The sequence below is a fragment of the Branchiostoma floridae genome, chromosome 15 (assembly GCF_000003815.2).
Source record: "Branchiostoma floridae strain S238N-H82 chromosome 15, Bfl_VNyyK, whole genome shotgun sequence".
NCBI classification, from domain to species: Eukaryota; Metazoa; Chordata; class Leptocardii; order Amphioxiformes; family Branchiostomatidae; genus Branchiostoma; species Branchiostoma floridae.
The window spans coordinates 7,919,506-7,939,802 of NC_049993.1; the positions used below are offsets into that span (position 1 = coordinate 7,919,506).

General features: G+C 42.9%; 2 protein-coding genes and 1 long non-coding RNA gene across 5 annotated transcripts; 2 read left to right on the top strand and 1 right to left on the bottom strand.

Annotated features, from left to right (window-relative positions):
* Positions 1 to 953: 953 nt before the first annotated feature.
* On the bottom strand, positions 954 to 4,492 carry LOC118432569 (phospholipid phosphatase-related protein type 5-like). Its single transcript, XM_035844191.1, has 6 exons — positions 4,151 to 4,492; positions 3,251 to 3,433; positions 2,536 to 2,659; positions 1,927 to 2,143; positions 1,626 to 1,683; positions 954 to 1,235 (listed from the first exon to the last, which is right to left on the bottom strand). Exons 1-6 carry the CDS (start codon positions 4,238 to 4,240, stop codon positions 954 to 956), a joined length of 954 nt encoding a protein of 317 aa, XP_035700084.1. The 5' UTR covers positions 4,241 to 4,492.
* Positions 4,493 to 7,949: 3,457 nt separating this feature from the next.
* LOC118432134 lies at positions 7,950 to 12,070 on the top strand. 2 transcript variants are annotated; one of them, XR_004833044.1, is made up of 3 exons: positions 7,950 to 8,585; positions 9,427 to 9,520; positions 11,810 to 12,070. It is a non-coding gene; the product is annotated as an uncharacterized LOC118432134 (long non-coding RNA). The 2 variants fall into 2 exon arrangements; XR_004833045.1 differs by having other exon boundaries at positions 9,430 to 9,520.
* Positions 12,071 to 12,608: 538 nt separating this feature from the next.
* On the top strand, positions 12,609 to 20,117 carry LOC118431414 (tyrosine-protein kinase receptor Tie-1-like). 2 transcript variants are annotated; one of them, XM_035842632.1, is made up of 11 exons: positions 12,609 to 12,731; positions 13,091 to 13,221; positions 14,348 to 14,483; positions 14,843 to 14,977; positions 15,325 to 15,465; positions 16,767 to 16,895; positions 17,576 to 17,751; positions 18,377 to 18,500; positions 18,788 to 18,918; positions 19,332 to 19,464; positions 19,942 to 20,117. In XM_035842632.1, the coding sequence occupies exons 1-11, from the start codon at positions 12,626 to 12,628 to the stop codon at positions 20,100 to 20,102; spliced, it is 1,503 nt and encodes a 500-aa protein (XP_035698525.1). In that variant the 5' UTR covers positions 12,609 to 12,625; the 3' UTR covers positions 20,103 to 20,117. The 2 variants fall into 2 exon arrangements, with proteins under 2 accessions (XP_035698525.1, XP_035698526.1); XM_035842633.1 differs by lacking the exons at positions 12,609 to 12,731; positions 13,091 to 13,221 and adding an exon at positions 13,902 to 14,090.
* Positions 20,118 to 20,297: the final 180 nt, after the last annotated feature.

Here is a 20,297-nt window from a genome sequence, read left to right on the forward strand (position 1 = left end):
ACAAGAAAAGTTGATACCTTTGACTGATGGATTGTGTTGTAATGATTTCAATGGTGGGCAAGTAGTGAGAATTCCTAGCCTCTAATTTTGATTTTGCTAATGATGAAATGTGCAGAAAATACAATTGAAAGAAACAGAAACACTTAACACTTAGTCATAGGGATGATTTGGATCAGAAGTCAAATCAGTTAATTGGCGCACAACCTCTGAACTCCTGCCCAGCAGGGAGGACAGTCACTCCGACCAGCCTCTGGACAAGGCAACACGTGTTTTCTGTGCTAGCATTGACAAACATGCATATGAGTGTTGAATAGACTAGTACCTCTGTCATGCTGACGTAGTGGCGGGGGGACGGCCCGGGGCCGCCAGGGATGTTGGGAAGGCGCGGCAGGGTGATGACGGCTACCCGGTCCTCGGGAGGCGGGCCCTGCCCGGCCGGGTCTCCGGGGACTTGGGGCTTCACACGGAAACAGCTGAGGACCACCACGGACTGCGAGTTCGAGATAGAACATTGTTAGCTATCACACCTCAATCGCAAATATTATTTGAAAAGATAGGCAACTTCTGCTTGTGCTATTAATTCAGATGAATACCCCTGTTCTTTGGCTAAAAGTATATCATCTGCAGTACTAATATTGGCCAAGACACAGTACGAAATGCCGCAGCTGATCCAGGATCGGACTCTCTCCTTGGTTCTGAACACCGTTTTCACTTATAAGTAGATCTGTCCTTTGTACTGAACGTCATCCACGCTTGTCAGTAGATCTGTTCTTGGTGCTGAATGCCACCCACACTTATTAATAGATCTGTCCTTGGTGCTGAAAGCACCATACACACTTGTGTATAGGCGCGTCCTTGGTGCTGAACGCCATCCACACTTGTAAGTAGGTCTGTCATTGGAGCTGAACAACATTTTCACTTGTAAGTAGATCTGTCCTTGGTGCTGATCGCCGTCAAAATGGACCGTGCGTGATGTGAGGATCTGTTGTTTTCGTCAGTCTGATTTTGGATACCAAAGAAACACTACATATTCGGAGACAGAAGGAAAGGATTCCTACCAGATACACGGCGATAGCGGCTCCCAGAACGCTGCCGCCCAGAACGTCTACAGCGTGGCTGCGGTACTCCGTGACCCGGCTGGCGGCGCTCAGGAACGCCAGGGCCAGCAGCCCCATCACCAGCAGCGGCTGGATCAGCCTGGTGCCCCGCAGACACAGCGCGGAGGACGCGTACAGCTAGAGGGTGAAGGGAAAGATTAAAACATTAAATTGCCTTTAAACATGGTATGTTGATATGGCTTATGTATAAAACTGAAAGCAAGAAGCCTGTCAACAGTGGCCGCGGCTAGGATACATAGTGGAATACAAAAGCACGGGAAAAACATGTTGTAAGGTTGCCTTGCCGCCTCCCTATACAATGCACATTGGGTAGGCTTTGCTAACCTGGACAGAGGATTCCGATTTGATAATGGCTTAAAATTTTTCATCAGGTAAAGTCAAAAACATGCCATGCAACGAGTATCGTTCCTGCACAAAATTACAAGCTACAAAAGTGTCCTAAAGTGTACGGGTGAGGAAGGAATCTAGTAACCTATAGAATATCATGTACTCCTGTGGGATACTTACCGCCATGAAGACAGCGGCGTACCAGCTCAGGGTGGCGTGGAGCGACGGGAAGGACCGCCTGTGTAGGGACAAGTCATCCATGCGTCATTTCACAGACCCATTTGCAGTAATTTACACAGAAATAGTTGTTAATTGTAAATTAAATGCATATTCGACAATAGGGATACACACATCATTTTGAAACTTTGCAAGGATTTTGAAACCCTAGCAAGGGAAAAACACCATGTTGAAACCGTTTACAGTTTTCAACACAAAAGTTAGTTCATAGAAACACGTGTTAGAAACCCTCAGAAATACCCACCGCGCGTTGTAGACCTCCTCAGCGCTCCCATCACAGATATCGTCTGTAATAAAAGTGGCGGGAACGCAGGAAGGTCCGTCTGGGGAGGCGGAGACCACGGGCAGGAGGGTGTAGTTCGGGCTGCAGACGGACAGGAAGTACGGGGCCAAACTTCCCGTCATCACCTGACCCAGTCCGCACAGGACCAGCGCCGAGCAGCCGCCGAAGAGATGTAGGCCTGGGTAACATGGGATTAACTTGATCAAACTTATTTCTCTGAAAACTATACTAGTATACTAGTCACCCCATGTACATAAAGACCAGCTGACCGTAGACGTTGTCCCTTTGGGGTATTTTTCCAATGTTTTGATCATAGCCTTTAGAATCCTGTCTATTATTCATGGCCAGTTGTCTACTTTGATGAGTTTCTCTGAGTGGTTTACACGGATAATTAGGAAGATTACAACGCAAAATCATCCAAATTGTGAAATGACATGAAAATGGGCGAAGAATGGCCAAACATATGTATTTTATCTGACCCTTGCCTCCGTGACGACCTCAATGAAAAACTGCCTGCAGGCCGATTTGAGCTTCTCATGAATAGATAAAGTTCAAACAAACAAACATTACCGGTAAACTTGACCAGTCTGCGCAGGAATGTGGGCACGCCCTGCTGGCCTGCAGTTGCGGCCCGGTCCCGCATGGCGCCCACCCCCAGCTGGTACAGCACGGGACTCAGCTCGCCCACCAGGATCTAGATTGGTTACAGTTGTTCTCGATTCAATCTTGTTTGAAAAGGAACATTTAAGGAACGGAGGACAGAGCAGGGTCTGAGAGCGTTAAAAATGTGTGATGGCGGTTCGCTTTTTTATTGAAACATTTTCTGGCAACAACAAGACCTTGACAGAAAATAAGCAAGATATCAGTAAAACGTCCATAGTGGTACTGAAGCCTGTGATCAGTCCACAAAATGCATAAATCGTTACATACATCAAGGAGGTTGAAAAGAGGGACAGCCTCCTTGCATGCATACATTGTCGACATGAGATCGGGACCAGGCTGGTACATTTACTAGTGATTACAACAGATTAGATTTATTTTGAGTTGTAAAACTCTAACTCGTATTGGGACCGAATGGTACAGGACAAAATTTCGAATATCCTGACTGTTATGGTAATTGTTGTGTACGTTACGCATGGTCCTGCAAGTGAATGCTGATTCACACCTACGCTTAAGACTCATATTTGATGTAGTACAACTGTCATTTTTCTACCGTCTCTCACCTTACAAAGCCCCAGCACAGGCTCTCTAGGATCCTACCATGTAAAACAAGTGTATTACTGACCAGAACTACAGGCGCGCCGAACGCCATGGCGTACAGGACCGGCCACGGCACGGCCTCGCTCGGGCCGGCGAACGGTTTGGACAGGGCGATGTCCTGGCAGATGAACCCCTGCTGAACCACGGGGATGATCTCTGTGAAGTGCAGGAGGTAGGCGAGAGTCACCAGCCCGCCGAACAGGAACAACTGGCGGAAAGAAACATTGGTAAAACGTTATCGACAACATCCTGGAAACTTTCACTGACAAAACAATCTCCAACCATACACAGAAGAACTAGTACGAGTACTACCGGCTAAAAATGCCCGATAATAGATTTGGCCATATATAATCAAAGGCGCATTCGTGTCCTTTCTCTTATACTCTATGAAGTTGATTTTACAGATAGAAAATGTACCTATACAGACATAGATAGTATTCTGGGGTTGTTCTTATAGAGAACTAAAGACGATAGAACATTTGTATATGACAAAGGCCGGGCCCTCAACTTATGTCTGAACTGCTGCTTGTGGCTGTTTCAGACAGCATGAACTTTGTGAGTTGAGATGAGGAACTTTGTTTCGGAACTAAAGTATCGGTACTTTAACTACAGATCTATGCTGCCGAGGACTCTACAAGCCTATATGTGCATTGCCTGTTACTTAGCCGCTGTTAACTAGTCTTGTCTTTACCAGACTGACTACGCTGGCTGTATAGGGAGAAGAAATTGCCAGGGGAATTTTGCTACCTATTAGTATAAGTGTTTGAATTGCCGGAGAGGGAACGACAGATTCTCCTGGCCAATTATTCCTTTCTTTGCCGTATTCTACGTTTCTTGCCCCGTAGGAAGGCCTGATGGGGGCTAACAGGCAACCCGCTTCTCATGAATTTTGATAGAAAGAAAGAAGGACAGACAGAACACCCACCTCGATCACACCTACCTCCAGCCAGCATAGGCACGGCAGTGCGCTGTTCCCCATGGTAGAGGACGGCTTCTGTTCCGTGTAGGTCGGCATTTCTCACAAACGGCTCTCCTCGCGATTCCTGTACCGCTTCTGGATAATTTGGACACTGGGAGAGGGAGGGTGACCCGTAAGAAAAGTGGGACTTGAAGACAAAAATGACGAAAATGGGGGAGGCGACGCAAAATCACAAGACCTGGAACAACACTGTTCATGAAAGTCGGACTGATACAACGCTGAATGTTGTTGGAGGGACTGTTCTACAAAACCGCCTCATCACGATTTTTCTAACGCCTCTGCATAAGATACAAAGCTTAAAGGCAATGTTTAGATAAGGTACCACGGCCGTTTTCTCACGTCTTCCCCTCTGCACGACGTTTGTTCGTGATGACAGCGGAATTGGAAACCTTTCAGCAGCACATTACCACGGCCGGCTGAAATGTGCAGTACGTAACAGCCACTTACACCAGGGGATTAACACTAATGTAACACTGCGACAACTGTTATCATACACCAATCCTCTCACACTCCACAAGTATTCAACATTCTTATATCTCTGTATATTATCCGTATACCTCCTTTGATTTTACTTTACCAATACTTTTTGTGGTAAAAACTTAAGCAGAAACATGCACCCACTGCATATACCGTTAACAGGAATGTGTTTTAGTGTGATTGCAAATGCAAAATGGAATCTGATGAAACCATTTCCCGTGTAATTGTATTGCAAATTGTGCTAAAAAGCTTTTTCATCTCACTAACGATTTCTGTCATCACTGCTATAGGCAGATGGGAATCACGTATGAAGGATGCGGATTGGGGTGTAGTGATAAGTTGCGGGCTTGATATTTAGAATAAAACAAACCATATAAAGCTATTAAAGGTTTACTGCATTATAAGTTCCGTTTGCTCCATTAGAATATAAGAATGCTAAGAAGAGATCAACAGTTGGTTTAAGAGTATATTGCATGGAGAGCGTGAGGTATTTTGTTCATCCTTCTGACATGTGTAATCTCGGATGTTGTGTATTGAGACATCTTCACCAAGTGAACAGTGTAGCATGGCACCCTTTATATCATCTTGTCGCTCTTGTACTCAACTCTTCGACTGTATGGTCAGTGCTGCTTCCATCCGTATATTAACAACAGCCTCCTATTTAGTTGTTAACAAGCAAAGTTGCAAAAGGACATGTGAAATGACAAAACGACATGTAAAATGATAAAGCGGCAAATGAAAAGAAAAAGCAGGATGCCACAATGAGAAATGTCACAAGGAGAAGTAAAATACAAAATGACAAGTAAAACGAGAAGTCAAATGCTTAATAATTGTTCTTTTGCTCGCCAATGGTGACCTATATTAGGGTAATGTGTGTAGTTTAGATAACAGTCCCTTCTAATTCCGTGGGGTTCTAATTCCGACCTATCCATTAAGTCAAGTCAAGTCAAGTCAAAGTTTATTGCACAACAATTGTAAAACGGGTACAATGTATGGCAAACTTAGGTAACGTTATAATGCATAAGGCAACTAGTAATATACTAGTAGTAGAAGTAACAATAGATGAAGGTTATGCAATGTTCGAAGGAACATAGTGTATGATGCATCGATGTGAAACAAATCTAGAATGTTGCTACAGACTATTTGCTAATAACATGAATCTAATACATACTACATTCAGGCTCGATTTTATACATACTACATTCGGGCTCCATTTTATACAAGCAATATGATGGAGAGGAGACACAGCGAGGATCTTATCGTCTAGTATATTACATTACTATGACAATGTTCACAAATTAAGTTGATATCATGAGGTTTCTTTTCTGCATGGATGTATATATGTATTGACCTACGTAAACGGAAACAGTGTCGGGACATGACATAAGTACATGAAATAGCTCTCTGTTTGTCTTTGGTAGTGATTTGTACTTTATCGTCTGCATTAATTTAGCTCTTTCTTCTATGTAAGTCGGACATTCTATCATGAAATGGTATTCATCTTCTACGCCTTCTTTGCATGTTGGACACAGTCTCTGGCTTGCTGGGACATTATTGTGACGGCCTTTTTCAATTTCTAACTGGTGTGAAGCAATTCTCAGTTTTGTTGTATTGGCTACGAAGGATTTGTTTTGGACCGAAAGCAAGTATTTCTCAATCTGGAATTCAGATTTTATTTTTGAATATGTCTCGAGTTTACTGAAACTTTTGATTTTTTGTCGCCAGCTGGATAGAAACTCGTCTTTAAGGCGCTCCTTGAACATGTTTCCAAAATAGTTGGCGCTAATGGTAGGGTTCAGCCAAATATTTTGGAACCCATGTCTGCAGAGTGTATCTCGTACATGTATAACCCAGTCTTGTTCTAGTCTTACAGCTTCATTATATGCCTTTTTCACTATTCTGTCATTCGGAAGGCTGTTCAATCTTATCCAATATTTAACCAGTTGAGTCTGAGTATCTATGTATAGCGGGAACATGCCCAATTCTCCCCTTACGGCAGCGTTAACTGAACTTTTGGGGACGCGGAGAAGTATCTTGCAGAAGTTTAGAAGAACATATTCTAGGTCGGAAACCTCGTAAGAAATCGGAGGTTGGATAACCGTAATGTTTTGTTTTGCTAAAGTATTGGAATGGTATATTATCTGTAACTTATCGTTGTACCTGCTGAGTCGAATCAGAACCGGACGGTTAGATGGTGGGTCGGATTTTTTACCGACACGATTAGCTCTACGGATATTAACATCTGATCCTAGTATCGGAGATATAATGTTGGATACTATTTGTCTTATGTTTTCATTTGGATATTCCGTTACTCCGTTGATTGAACTGTTGTTCCCAGTATCTCGCTACAATAAAGCAAAATTGGTTTGACTAAACTATTAAATAAATCAAGGGCTAGCGGAATGGATGGGTTGTAGTTTGATAGAAGGAGGGATCTAAGTTTGAAAGAAGCCCGGAGGGCTTTTATTCTGAGTTGTTTTGTTGCACGCTGAAATGATCCGGAGGGTGTTATATCTACCCCCAGATAGGTATAGAAGTTTGCAATGTTTAAAACCTGTCCTTGTGATTGGAAATTTGAGTTTTTGTTGTTAGCTGTTCGACCATTTTTGGAAAAAATCATCACTTTAGTTTTGTCTCTATTGATTGCTAGCTTCCAGAGTGAGCAAAATCTGTCCAGTCTTTTTAGGCACTCTTGAAGACCCTTTTCTGACTTTGAGAGGAGGACAAGGTCGTCTGCCCATAGGAGACTGTTAATTGGAGTATTATCGAGAGTGACAGGATCACATAATGATGAAGACAACTCGGATGGAAGGTCATTTATGAAAAGGTTGAATAGAAGGGGGCTTAGGTTACACCCTTGGCGTACGCCGCACGTTGATTTAAAGTAGTCTGATAGGCCATTAGGAGTTTTAACACAATATTTTACGTTGGAATACATGGATTGTATGATTCTGAAGAATTGTCCACCTATGCCTGATGATAACAGTTTGTAGTACAAGCCATCTCTCCAAACAGAATCGAACGCTTTCTTGAAATCAACAAAGCACGCGTATAACTTGCCACCAATGTGACCTAGCTACGCATGTCAGTAGGGAGGGAAATATTGTAATCGTATGTCCACTTTTCAAGGACAGCCACGCCTTTACCTTAAAAGGCAAGCGGTTATTAAGTTCTAGAGAAGTCTTAAAATAACTACGTCCAAAGATGTACACGTAGTTAATTGGTTGACTCAATATTAAAGACATTTTTCGCGTTAAAGTTTCAATAGTCCAATTTTGCTGATCACGCACGCAATTTTTCCTCTCTAACTTTCCCACGGGTGTTGCTGTACGTGTTTTCAAAGTTCCCGGCTTACCCACCCTCTAGAATGTGCCATGACCTTACCTACACAATAAGGTGAAAAGCATGCCTGATATCTCACAAACACCACCTTTGGAATTCGGCGCTTCTTGTTCTTCTGCATATTTTCGCCCAATCTCTCTATGACACATCGTTTCTGACAGACCACACCCAAAGTTTGTACCCAGGTGTTTGGAACTATTTTGATAAAAGCCATGCCATTATACCCTGAAGATTATTGTTGAACAACACGTTTTGCACATTTTGGAAACGATCACTTATATTCTGGTATTCCTCACCTTAGCGTTTTTACAGACGCTCGTATGACGACTCCATATTGTTGTTAATGGTGTGCGCGAAGTGTGTATAATTGGGGTTGGGACTGAAATCACGCTGTCAGTGCCCATTTTATACCTGTGCGTCGCCTGGAGCTAAAGTCAGCATTGAACCGGCGTGGTCAGGAATGTGCAGTATTCTGGGGTGACAGGAGTGGCGTTGTCATGACTCGTGAATCTCTTCTCTAACTTGGACTGACCGCTGTTCAGAGGAGATCATCAGTTCTCAGGTATGGCGTTTGGACATAATTATTGAGATCTTGCAAGTGCCCGTACAAGTTACTGCGTGTCGTTCTGGTGAGGTGATCTTTTGTAGTCCCTGCACTGTGATACGCGCATACCATCAAGGTCGATTTCTGACTTATAATAAGATCGTTGTGTAGAGGTACTCCTACACGTGCAGGTACAATTTACAATTTGTGTATTAGTAATATCAAGTCAGGTATAAAAAAGTCAGAATTTAAGTTTGAAAGTTATAACATACTTAGTATTTAAGCTCCTAATCAGCCTATATTTGCTAATGGTGCTTTACAGTACCTACGTATTAGCTAACATTGGCCATTTTTTCTTGAACATGTAAAGGGTTACCTTCACCGCAGTAACACTGTTCTAGAATTTAAAGTCAAAGTGTGTGTTGTCCCTTTCAAGCTGTTTTTATATTTCAATGCCTAAAGAACACGCTTACTGATCTGGTGTTCGAGAAAATGTTTTCCTTTTGGTTCAACAAAGATTTGAACGTTTTGCGTGTCACCATGTTCAGTCTAAGCTTGAGACTCCAGGGTATAAAACGTCTAGAGTGGTAAAATGTTCAACCAGGCAGTGGCGATAGAAGGCAATAATTACCCTTCCCTCAAGCAAGCTGAATTCTTTGCCCAACTTCGACCCCATTATCTTCATTCATAAACGGCTTGGCAAGATCATCTAAGATTTGTAAGCGGATGGGTAAAGGGTAAAAGTCATAGCTCCGTGCCCTGAGAATAAACTTTGTTTATTGTTCGACTATTGTTTAAAGTCCTTGAAATCACAGCGAGGATATCCAAGGTCACTTACCACTCTGTCATGCGTTTTCAGCAGAACGTGTTCAACAGGAGAACAAAGATGGCGGATCCGGACATTCTGACCTTCATCGTCACCGCCTGTCTTATCTCACAATACAACACTGCAGGTAAAGTTAAACACTTCTGATATTTTTATGAAGAATGTCTGCAAACATATATAATTTGAATTACCACACATAAGAAAGGCAAGATCGGAGTATCAAATCACGAAGATGTTACTGTAAACTTGTAAGGCAACAAACAAACAAACAAACAAACAAACAAACAAACAAAATGGTGAGACAAGGGTAACACGTAGAAACTCGTAATGGAATGGCCATTTTTCTTGCTTTTGAAAAGACACAATTGGCACTTATGTGTGTTTCTTCTTTCCTGTGTTTTTGCGTATCCGTTACATGTATGTATGTGTGTGTGTGTAGGTGCGTGCGTGTAACGTTATACATTTAATTTGTGTCTGTGTGTGTCAGCATGTGTCTGCGTGTGTGTGTGTGTGTGTGCAAGAGGCTGCCATCTATCCTTTGTTAATCCCACTAACTCGGTCTGTAAAACACACACCACAACCAGCTTAGTTTTTAAAGGCGTGTTCAACATACAGAAGCAGCTTAAAAGACAGAAGCAATTTACAAATAACCTCTCATTACTTTCACTGGCACTACACAGAAGGTAATAGTGGATGTCAGACATACTTTTTAGGTCACTGCGCTCGTGTGAGAGTATGCTCACCCAGGTTATTAACAAGACGTCACTCAGACAGCCTTAAGAACGTTACGAACCAGGAGACATGTTGTATGAGTTAAGAAGACTTGCACGGAGGTCATAAAAACATTCCTAAAGAATGACGTTGCTGAAAATCTAGGCCAAAGGGGAAATTATCAAATCATTGACCTGCAACAAAAGTCAAATGCTCAACCCGTCCCCAATCATTATTTTTCGTCCCTGAATTCTTTGCCAAGTCTTTTTGCACTAAGAATTCGCATCCTTCCACATCCCAACTACCTTAAGCGCATGTGAACGCCTTCCCTTTTTATCGTTAATCCCTTCTGACATATCTTAATCCGAAAATTCCACCAACAGCGACTGTCATGTCAGCAAGGTCGTTCGACAGGTCGCCTGTGCGCATGCCCGGTTCTTTTGAATGAAAAAATAGCGACGCCCAGTAATTAGAGTGTTCCATGACCCCTAAAGAATGACAAGTCTGTGGTCTGTCTACTTAAAGGGCGTGGCAGGAGCACAAATCAAGATATTCTGCTAATGTACCAGGTGTAGACTGTATAATGATATGGACAGCCAACTTAAGCTCTTATTGTCGAGTGTACACATAACATCACACAAACATCTTTAATCTGGTTGTCATTGGTTGGAAAGGCTGGCTACGGGACAGTAATTTGCTTTGAAAGTCAGGAAGTCAACATCGTAGCGTCTTCCCAGCCGTCTATGTTATGGCCCATCCACTTTTCATCCTAAGTAGTTAGGGACGCTTGCGTTCGCACTAGCTTTAGGGCATTGTCACCGGAAAACCACTTACTGTACCTACCGGAAAATAATGCGGTGTTAGCCATTAGATATCGGAAATGTTGTCAAGGATGCTCCACTGTGAAATCAGATGACGTCATCCACAAACAATCTGGAAAATCCAAGTCGTTTTAGCGCACTAGCTGTGATTTAAAAAATGGCCATGAAATGAGGAGCGCGTTGCCTAATATAGATAGTTAATGACTAGTCTTACAAATAAAGCAAAGAGAACTATTCCCCGCTGCAATGGTTTTGTACACGTGCGCTTTGTCTAAATCATTTCTGATTGTGTGTAAAGCATTTTGGGCTACGATACAAATTTACTTCATATAACAGATATGAACTTGTATAGTAGACTTGCAAACCAATACGACTTGCTATAGTTACAACCGTAGTATAGTGACATGTGCAACTTCACAAACACTGCATGCAAGTCGCCTGCATTAAGTAAAATTCGTTGAAATTCAGTTTGAATGGATCAATCATACTGACGAAATTGAATACTCTTCCGTTTTTCCTACCCCAAAATAAAATGTTTTCTTATTTTTCCTAATGTTGATGAAGAATCTCATGTACAGTACTAGAAATATAAAGTACATAGAATTTATTGCAGGTTCTTGCCCGAGGGCTAATTGCATGTGACAAATAAGCTAAGAAAGTTAGGCATGAACAAACTTATACTGGTAATACAGCTGCACTACGTAGTTAGGATATGTGTGTTCTTATACTAGTACATACACAAAAATGAACTACAAATTGATTGGACACACGGATGATTCTCTGCCTAGTCTGTGTCCGGGGCTGTAACTGGCCCCTCTCCGCAGATGTTTGGCGGGCTGCGGCTGCTATAAGCGAGATTTAATCAGGCTATTCTCTACTCATAGATGCCGCTGCACTCGATGTGACTCTCTTGAGCTCCAAACATTTTCTGGATGACTCGTCCGTGACGGAGTTTCTGTGCCGAGCGCCAGTGAACACCATCACACAGCACAGCTTCCCATCTGAGTCACCCAACTCCAGGCCGATCAAGAGGGAGGGTGGAACAGGGCCGGGAAATCCGTTTACTGTAGCCTCAAGCGAAAGGGTAATTTGGACTTATGAGAATGATATTTCTTTAGACATTTAAAGCTAACACAAATACTTGAGTTAGCATGTTTTGGGAACCCACTCACGTGACCAACTCAGTCGTGTTCGTCCACTAATCAATGTTATCATAAATATGTCCATTGCACAAATAAATGATCATCAAAAAAGATACCATTGTAAAGATTCGCAAAAATGAAACAGCGTTCTGACGATATATATAACAGCGGAGATATGATCGAGCGAGGAGTAAATCCGAGGTTCAATATAGGTTCCTTTAGGCGTTATCATGACAAATCAAGTCCATTAACAAATGAGTCTCGTGATCTTTATGTAACGCTAAAGTTGCATCTTATTTTTGACCGTGCTATGTCATTATTTATCAATTTTCTTTGTAAGGAACACATCTGCAAAGGGAGGCTTCATCTGTTTATTTTGTAATGTTTTTGTTGAACTTAATGGAAAATGAATGAATAAATTTAAAAAAAAAAACAAGAACAAGAACAAAAAATAAACAAACAAAGGAGTCTGATGCACGTTTTCCTGAACTGTTAGAATACACTAATTACAAACGTGATGATCCTACAATGCAGGTCGGAACCGTCCCGTATGGCGCCATGTTCTATGCGGACGCAGGAGACAGACGAGTCGGAGCATTTTCATGCTCTGTGACGCAAAACGGGCAGACAGGAAAGGCCGTTGCCTTTAAGATCAAGGAAACAGGTGAGCTTAGACGCTCCGTCGGAATTCCCATTTTATGTTTTCGGTGCCACTCGTATCGGGGCGGTAATTTTCCGCCTGGTCATCGAACGAAAAAATTCTTATGCCGTAAACTTGACTTAAGCCGTAAGTTCGATATCTTTAGATGTAAACTTTCGCATTCTTATCAGGTCATGTCACAACCGTCATTGGCGTAAGGTCTGTGTCCTAGTCTCTGTTAAAGCCATGCGACTTCCTTTCGATGTCACGATGTAATTTTCGTCAAATCATACAATTGATTGTCATCCTCAAACCAATAGGTTTAAGTGGGGAAACCCCATGCATTGGTCAAACAATCTTGTGTGATCTTATGTTCGGTACAGCATATGTCCTACCCGAGGCGTTCACTGTGAGAGCCAACATCGGGGAAAGCGCGACTTTACAAGTGACCAAAACGGGCACTTGGCAGCAGAACTGGACAGACGACCAGATCAGATGGAGCAAAGATGGACAGGTATTAAACGTCTCTCTGAAACAAAAAGGGGGAGGTGGGAGGGGTCAATGTAAAGGTAAAGGTAGACCTTGGCCGTGATATTAAGGCCATAGGGGCAGTAGGCACGGTACTAGAAGGCAGAGCCCAACCCTGTCCTCTCACTACTTTTTTCCCCAGCCGAAGTCAGGTGCCCCTTTTTGCACCTGAGTACTAGAGGCAGGAAGTTTTGCTTTTCCCAAGGACACAAGATCGACGTGGAAAAGGTCGTTATGTTGAAATTGTGCCATGGCCCATTGATCGTTTGTGTCAGTAGAAGTGCCGGTTTATCTACAACAATAACGTATTTTTGTTGAATATGCAACAAACAAACAAACAAACAAACCGACAGACAGACAGACAGACAGACAGACAGATAAGCAAGAAACAATTTGACAAAGAAACAACAAAAAACTACGATTTTGGCCGAAGAACATTCATTGACATCATAGTTATGTTGTGCTGAATTTTCTTGTTGCAATTTTGTGAAACAAACGGAGGAAGGTGTATTCAACAACAGCTAACTGTAGAGGACCATGCTGAACTCTGGAGTAACGCGAATGCCACGCCCCCCCCCCTTCGATGACGTTTGTTTCGAATAGGCGACTCACTGAATCAGTGGCTATGTTCTATCCACAGTAGCCCCCTTCTTCCCCTTAGCTGGACAGTGGTTGGACCATTTAAATCTTAATGTGTGATGTGACACCAATCTCTCTCTGTCTGTCTATACTTCTATCGTGGTGTAGAGAGTTCAGAATTTCATTAACACCTAGGTGAGTTCTTGTTTGGTCAGACGCTCTGTGGAAGTGGCACTGTGGGTCAAGATGTTAGGAGACACAAGAAGTTGAAGTTGGGTAACCGGTAAGCCAAAAAAAGGAGAAGAAACTGATGAAGGGACTAGCTCTGTTGTCAGGCCACATCTGTACCATTTTCAAAAGTATTAGGAAAACCCTGAATAAGTTGTTACAATGTTCAGTTTTAAATGGTTATTCATATGACATTGATGGATTGCTTGATAGAGGGCTCAGTTGAAAATTGCATTGTGATACATCAATGAAATGAGAGTTTTGTACTTTGTTGTAATATGATGTGCTTTAACATTATGACATAGGTACTAGTACCAGGCCGACAGGGACTCCAGCTGACCATCCCCAATGTACAGACAGCTGATGGAGGAATATACGAGGCCTACATGGATGGGCAACGGGACACGTGGAACCATGCCTTCGCCAGACTTATTGTCAGAGGTATATCAAGCACGGGCATTATTGAATAATTCTAGTAGATTTGTGGTATTTCAGGGATGCTGGATCGTATGGCTCCTACCATGTGTGATAATAACCCTGGCGGCAGAACGCTTCATCTGCCGAAAAGAGAGCCTTATGAATCCAAAGTAGACTGACTACTTCAGTTACTGTAAATGCATTTAAGTTCACGGGGATTTGATTTCGCGGTAACACCATCGACTGCAGTCTAATACCATAATAGAAAAATAATCGCGGTGGTTTTAAGCTCGCGGTGAAGTGGTCACCGCGAAAACTGCAAACATTAATCCACCGCGAACATTTCTGCATTTACAGTATACAGTACAATCCTTTGTTCCCAGCCTGTCCTACAGGCATGTGGGGGCTCCCACAGTGCACCAACACCTGCCCTGCCTGTAACAACGGAGGTGTGTGCGACCCCGAGACAGGCCGCTGCATCTGCAGTCCTGGCTTCCACGGCACAAACTGTAACTCAGGTAGCGCATCTGTTTTTTTTTATATTACTGTTAAGTGTTTCACTCTTGCATTTAGAGCAAGGCAAGAAAACTTTCATTATGTGCCCAGGTCTGAAGGATGATTATTACGGCTCTGTAGATATAGGTACAGCTATTAACCAATTACAGTCTTACTTACCTTCTCGATACCTCTCTATTTGTGACAACTTGTCACATACTTAGAAACATTACAACAGTGTCTTAGATCATTTTTAAGGAAACAAAGCATCCAATGTAATCCACAGAAACTTTCTGTGGCATTTAACTGCATGAACACTTACTAATAGCCTTTTCATATAGCTGTAATGTTTTCCCCCTCTCACTCCCAGTATGTGACGCTCCCCACAAGTTCGGCCAGACGTGCAGCCACATCTGTACTTCCAAGGACTGCAATCAGAAGCTGCTGTGTGCGGCTGACCCCTTCGGCTGTTCCTGTGCCCCCAGCTTCAGAGGCATCATGTGCACGGAAAGTAAGGAACCACAATTGCCAAGGGTCTTTGTAACAGAAGACTGAGAATTATAATACCATTCACTATGACCTTTTAAGCTGCCAGGACCAGGTAACTATGATCCCTGATATATGCCCTGTGTGTTGCAGCTGATTATAACTGGGATAGGTTATTCAACAACTGCATACATGTGTGTAGCAAAACCTGGAAGTTGGTGCGTCAATCTTGTTCGTGGGTTTCAGGTCAGAGGTCAAACCATGACACTGAGAGCATGGGAAACAACATTCACTGTGATCTTCGTGTTATAATCATCTGCTTTACACAAGTTTCCATCGTAGTCATGAGGTGAATCAAACTATTAGCATTATGAGCACAGGTTACCAGAGTTATTACATTTACATGTTGCTTACATTTGTAGTGAGTGGCAGAGTTAGGGTAACACAGAGAGGAGGTCCAGACGCATCACACTCCAGAACTGCCTGAAGTGTCGGTCGATTCCTTTTTGCCATTCAGAGTTAACATAAACCAGATGGGCCAGGACTCCCATATGTGTTGGAACCTAGTACTCACACATTAGCACTGTATTAGGCCCACTTTACATTACGCTTTTCGCGTTAGCGGGAGCCCGGGCCCGTGTAAAGAGAGTTCCTGTTAACGTAGTCTTCAAATTTTCTCCCGTCCACTCCGAAGTGTACGCCCGTAGGCTCAGCGGGATTCCCCGACAACTTCAAACTGTATATAAAGAGAACTCGTCGGGCTCACGTTAGCGGGAGGTCAGGGTTCAGCAATTAGCATAAAGCTAATTTGTAGAATTCTGTATCACACAGTGTGCCCTGGACAAACTTCTGCCAAAAGGTCGCCGGTAACCTTACGTAACTACAAATCGTCCGGTTGATAGGATCGCCACCTCGTGCCAAAGCAAGGGCAGCGGGGTATTAAAAGCAGGGTGAATTCTAGCTGGGCGACGTCCCATCAACATCTCCCGGTATCTCAGGCGTCTCCTGCGCGCTAGCCTTGCTCCCTGCCCCATGTTGGACATAACGCGAATGAGGCACGTAAAGAAAAACACCTAAAACACGGCGAGAAACAAATGTGGTGGCGGCTCTCCCGCCATATATTTGATTTGCGCCTTATGTCACAGTGGGTCAGGTAAGGTCACTACAACATGCCATAAGCACCGCGGGTGCCCTGCCATATTTCCGGTCGGTGTGTAAAGAGGTGCCGATAGCGGCGTCCAGACAGCGGGAAATTTCACCGCTGACGCGAAAAGCGTAATGTAAAGTGGGCCTTAGTTTGATTGTTTTTGATTAATGTGTTTCTAGGGTGCAGTACTGGAACATTTGGAGCAGGCTGTACCCAGACTTGCAACTGTATTGGTACTTGCGATAGGGCCTCAGGGGCATGTGATGCACAGGGGTGCTCAGCAGGGTGGACTGGTCCAAGCTGTCAAGGTAATTCAAACTCTATTAGTAAAATCAACACGGCAGCCAAGTACGTTTTCTATACAAGCTAAATTTTTAAAAAAGAGACCTTTTTTACACAACAATTGCTTTATTTCCACTGATGTTTCGGTGGCCGTCTGTCACCTTCAATTTAGACAGGTTCACATTGTACTGCAGCGATAGGTGAAAAGAAAGCAGTAGTTCTGTAAAAAAAGTCTCTTTATTCAGTGACACACCAACCTGATGAAGGTATTCATGGAAGCTAAATTTTGTTGACTTTCAAACAGACTGAGAGTATACTGAATTATTATGATTACACAGTGCTAGGAAAATAAGGACAGCTTAACGGCCCCATCTATGAAATACCATTCAAGGGTCATTTGGTAAATCATTTGCAACATTTCAATGTTCCTTCATGATACAGAATTAGTGAAAAACCTAAAGAATACTACCATAATATTCTTTTAAAACGACAGGGTTAAACTTATTTTCCAGTCATGTCAAACACGAAAATGTTTCTCACCATTCAAGTCTTTTCCTAACTGTGTGTGTAAAAGTACAGACATTCTCCCCTGACTGTTTTTTATAGAGTACATTTTTACAGTGCAGCATCATTTCTGTGAATCCAAGAACAACGAATAACTGCCTTATCAATGAAATAACTCTACATCACCCTTCCCTGTTCACAGAGCGTGCCCCTGTCGATGTAACCCTTGTGAGTTCCTCCCACATCCTTGATGGTAATGCAACAGACCTCCTCTGCCGCACGGCACAGGGAACCATACAACAGTTTCAGTCATGGCCGGTCAGGAGGGTCGGGGGTGTTGGTCCAGGAAATCCCTTTGACGATGCCTCTTCCCAACGGGTATGTAGTTTGGAAGAAATGTTCTCTTGTTGTTTCGCATCTTCATAGTTGCTTAGATGGCTGTCTTTCCACTCTGGTGCAATGAGATAAATAGACTATGGTATTTTGTTGTTTGAAGTAGGCGATTTCAAAACTTTCCAAAGTCTGAAAGTGGTTGCAAGGTATTGAGGTTACTGCCTGGACAAAATGGGAAGAGCACCCAAAGCCATTTACATGTAGGAACCCTTTGGAGTATGGGCACGTGTGACTTGGAACAGCATTAAAAAAATATCCATAAAATAAAAATATCAGTTTTGATGCTTAAGATGATATTGTACTTCATAAAAGAATACATTTGTATATCATGTATCATCAGTAAAAGCTACAAAATATATGCTTCTGTTGGTGTAACGCTAGCTTAACTTTATCTGCGGGGTAACCCATATCTGATGTTTTTAAGAAACAGTATTCAGGGATATCAAGTCAACAGACGGTGGCTTCTAACTGCAATGATTTGAAAATATTGCCATTTGAAATCACTGTCCTTTGGCTAGATATCCCTAAAACCTCTAGTTTCCTAAAACCACAGATATAGGTTACTGAGCGGATAAAGGTGAACTAGCATTTACATATCTTTTTCCCCCAGCTGGGTGACTACGGTGCCAGGTTCATGGCTGCTGCAGGGGTCAAACGGGTCGGAGCTTTCTCCTGCCAGGTGGACAGCGATGGGAGGTCAGGGTCCGCTGTCTCCTTCAAGGTCAAGATCAATGGTGAGTCTCACTGCTTGGATTATTAAAAGATTTCTCCTATAGGGTACGCCCAAAAGTAGTTACTCAAGCAACTGGATTTGCTAGTTGAAACGTCTGGCCGTTCCAAAACCATGTCCAGTTGCTTGTAATGAGTAACTACTTTGGGGCATATCTGGATGTCTAACCTTCATCAACGCTTCTCCTGTATGATTTCTTTAAGACTTATGACTTTATTCTAGTATGTCTAGACATCTCAATATTGACAGAAGTCCTGGTTAACTTTTACTTTTTGAAACCTTGCATTGTAGCATACCTTCTACCAGAGGTGTTCACAAGGACAGTCAGTGTGGGGGAGTCTGTTGTGTTGAGGATGACCAAGACATCCAACTGGCAGGCAGGCTGGTCTGACAACCAGGTCAAGTGGAGAAAGGATGGAGAGGTAAGTGTTGTGTCTTTTGGGAGTAAGGGTTTCTGTTGTGAATAGAATGACACACCAACAAGACTGGTGCTGAATGACATGCCAACAAGACTGGTGCTGAATGACACACCAACAAGACTGGTGCTGAATGACACAAACAAAACTAGTGCCCCAATAAGACTAGTGCCCCTGTCCCTGGTGCTGAATGACACACAAATAAGACTGGTTCCCCTTCCCTGAATCACACATCAACAACAGGTGTCTCTGTCCATGGTACTGAAAAAACACCAATACTGGTACCCCGTCCATGAATAACACCAAGATAATTGAGTCCAGCTCTGTGGAAGCACCCCAGTCTTTCTTAGGATGATTTAGACCAAAACACCACAACACTGTGTGAATGGCTGATAATGTTTTCCTGTAACCCGCTGTAGCTACTAGATAATCGAGAGGGACTCCTACTGACCATCCCCAGTGTGCAGACATCACACGAAGGTATCTACGAGGCTTACAGGGATGGGCAACGGAGCAATTGGAGCCACGCCTTCAGCAGACTCATCGTCCGAGGTACTTAAGCTTCTTAAGACGTTTTTGTGGATCATCTAGGGGTCCTGCATAAGCTACAACAATAGAAGTTTCATTTGTGAAACTTCTCTGAATATAGAGATTTTGCTTCCTGTTTTTTCCTCTAAAGCAACCTACAATTCATCCTCACTGTTTTCTTTTGTCCAGCTTTAGAATTTTCAATAAGAGTAGCAGTTATGGCTTGTGATGGCCTGTTTTTTTGCTATCGAATATATGATTCTTGATTACAGTGTCATTTTAGTTTGCTGGCTTATAGGCTGTTTATATCTTTCCCTTCAGTCTCAAAATGTTTCTGTAAGTTAGAGTTATTTAGGTTTACCACATTTATGGAAGGTGACTATCACCTTTTCAAGATGTCAATCCGGATACCAGACTGTAAGGTAGAGGTTGCAGGTGAGTACAGGTATTTTGAACTCTATCACGTTTATCCTCTAAAGGCAATGTTGGCCTGTTTTTCAGCCTGTCCCACCAACAAGTGGGGCCCAGACTGCAGGAACAGGTGTCCTGTCTGTTACAATGGAGGTGTGTGTCACGTGGGGACGGGCAAGTGCATCTGTGCGCCTGGTTTCCGTGGCGACAGCTGTCAATCAGGTGACTGCTCCTTCTTCTTCAAGTTTTAAACCTTGTGGTGACAGACTTGATATACATGTAGATACATTTAGTTATTTTACTTCAGAGTCTGTAAAAAGGGAGGTATTGTTTTTGTTCTCTGTGTGTTTGTTTGTTCTGGTGTGTGTTTGCAGTTATTTGAAGATTGCAGAGTGGCAGAATGTGGTGTAGCTGGAGACAAGCTTTGTTTGTTTGTTTGTTTATTT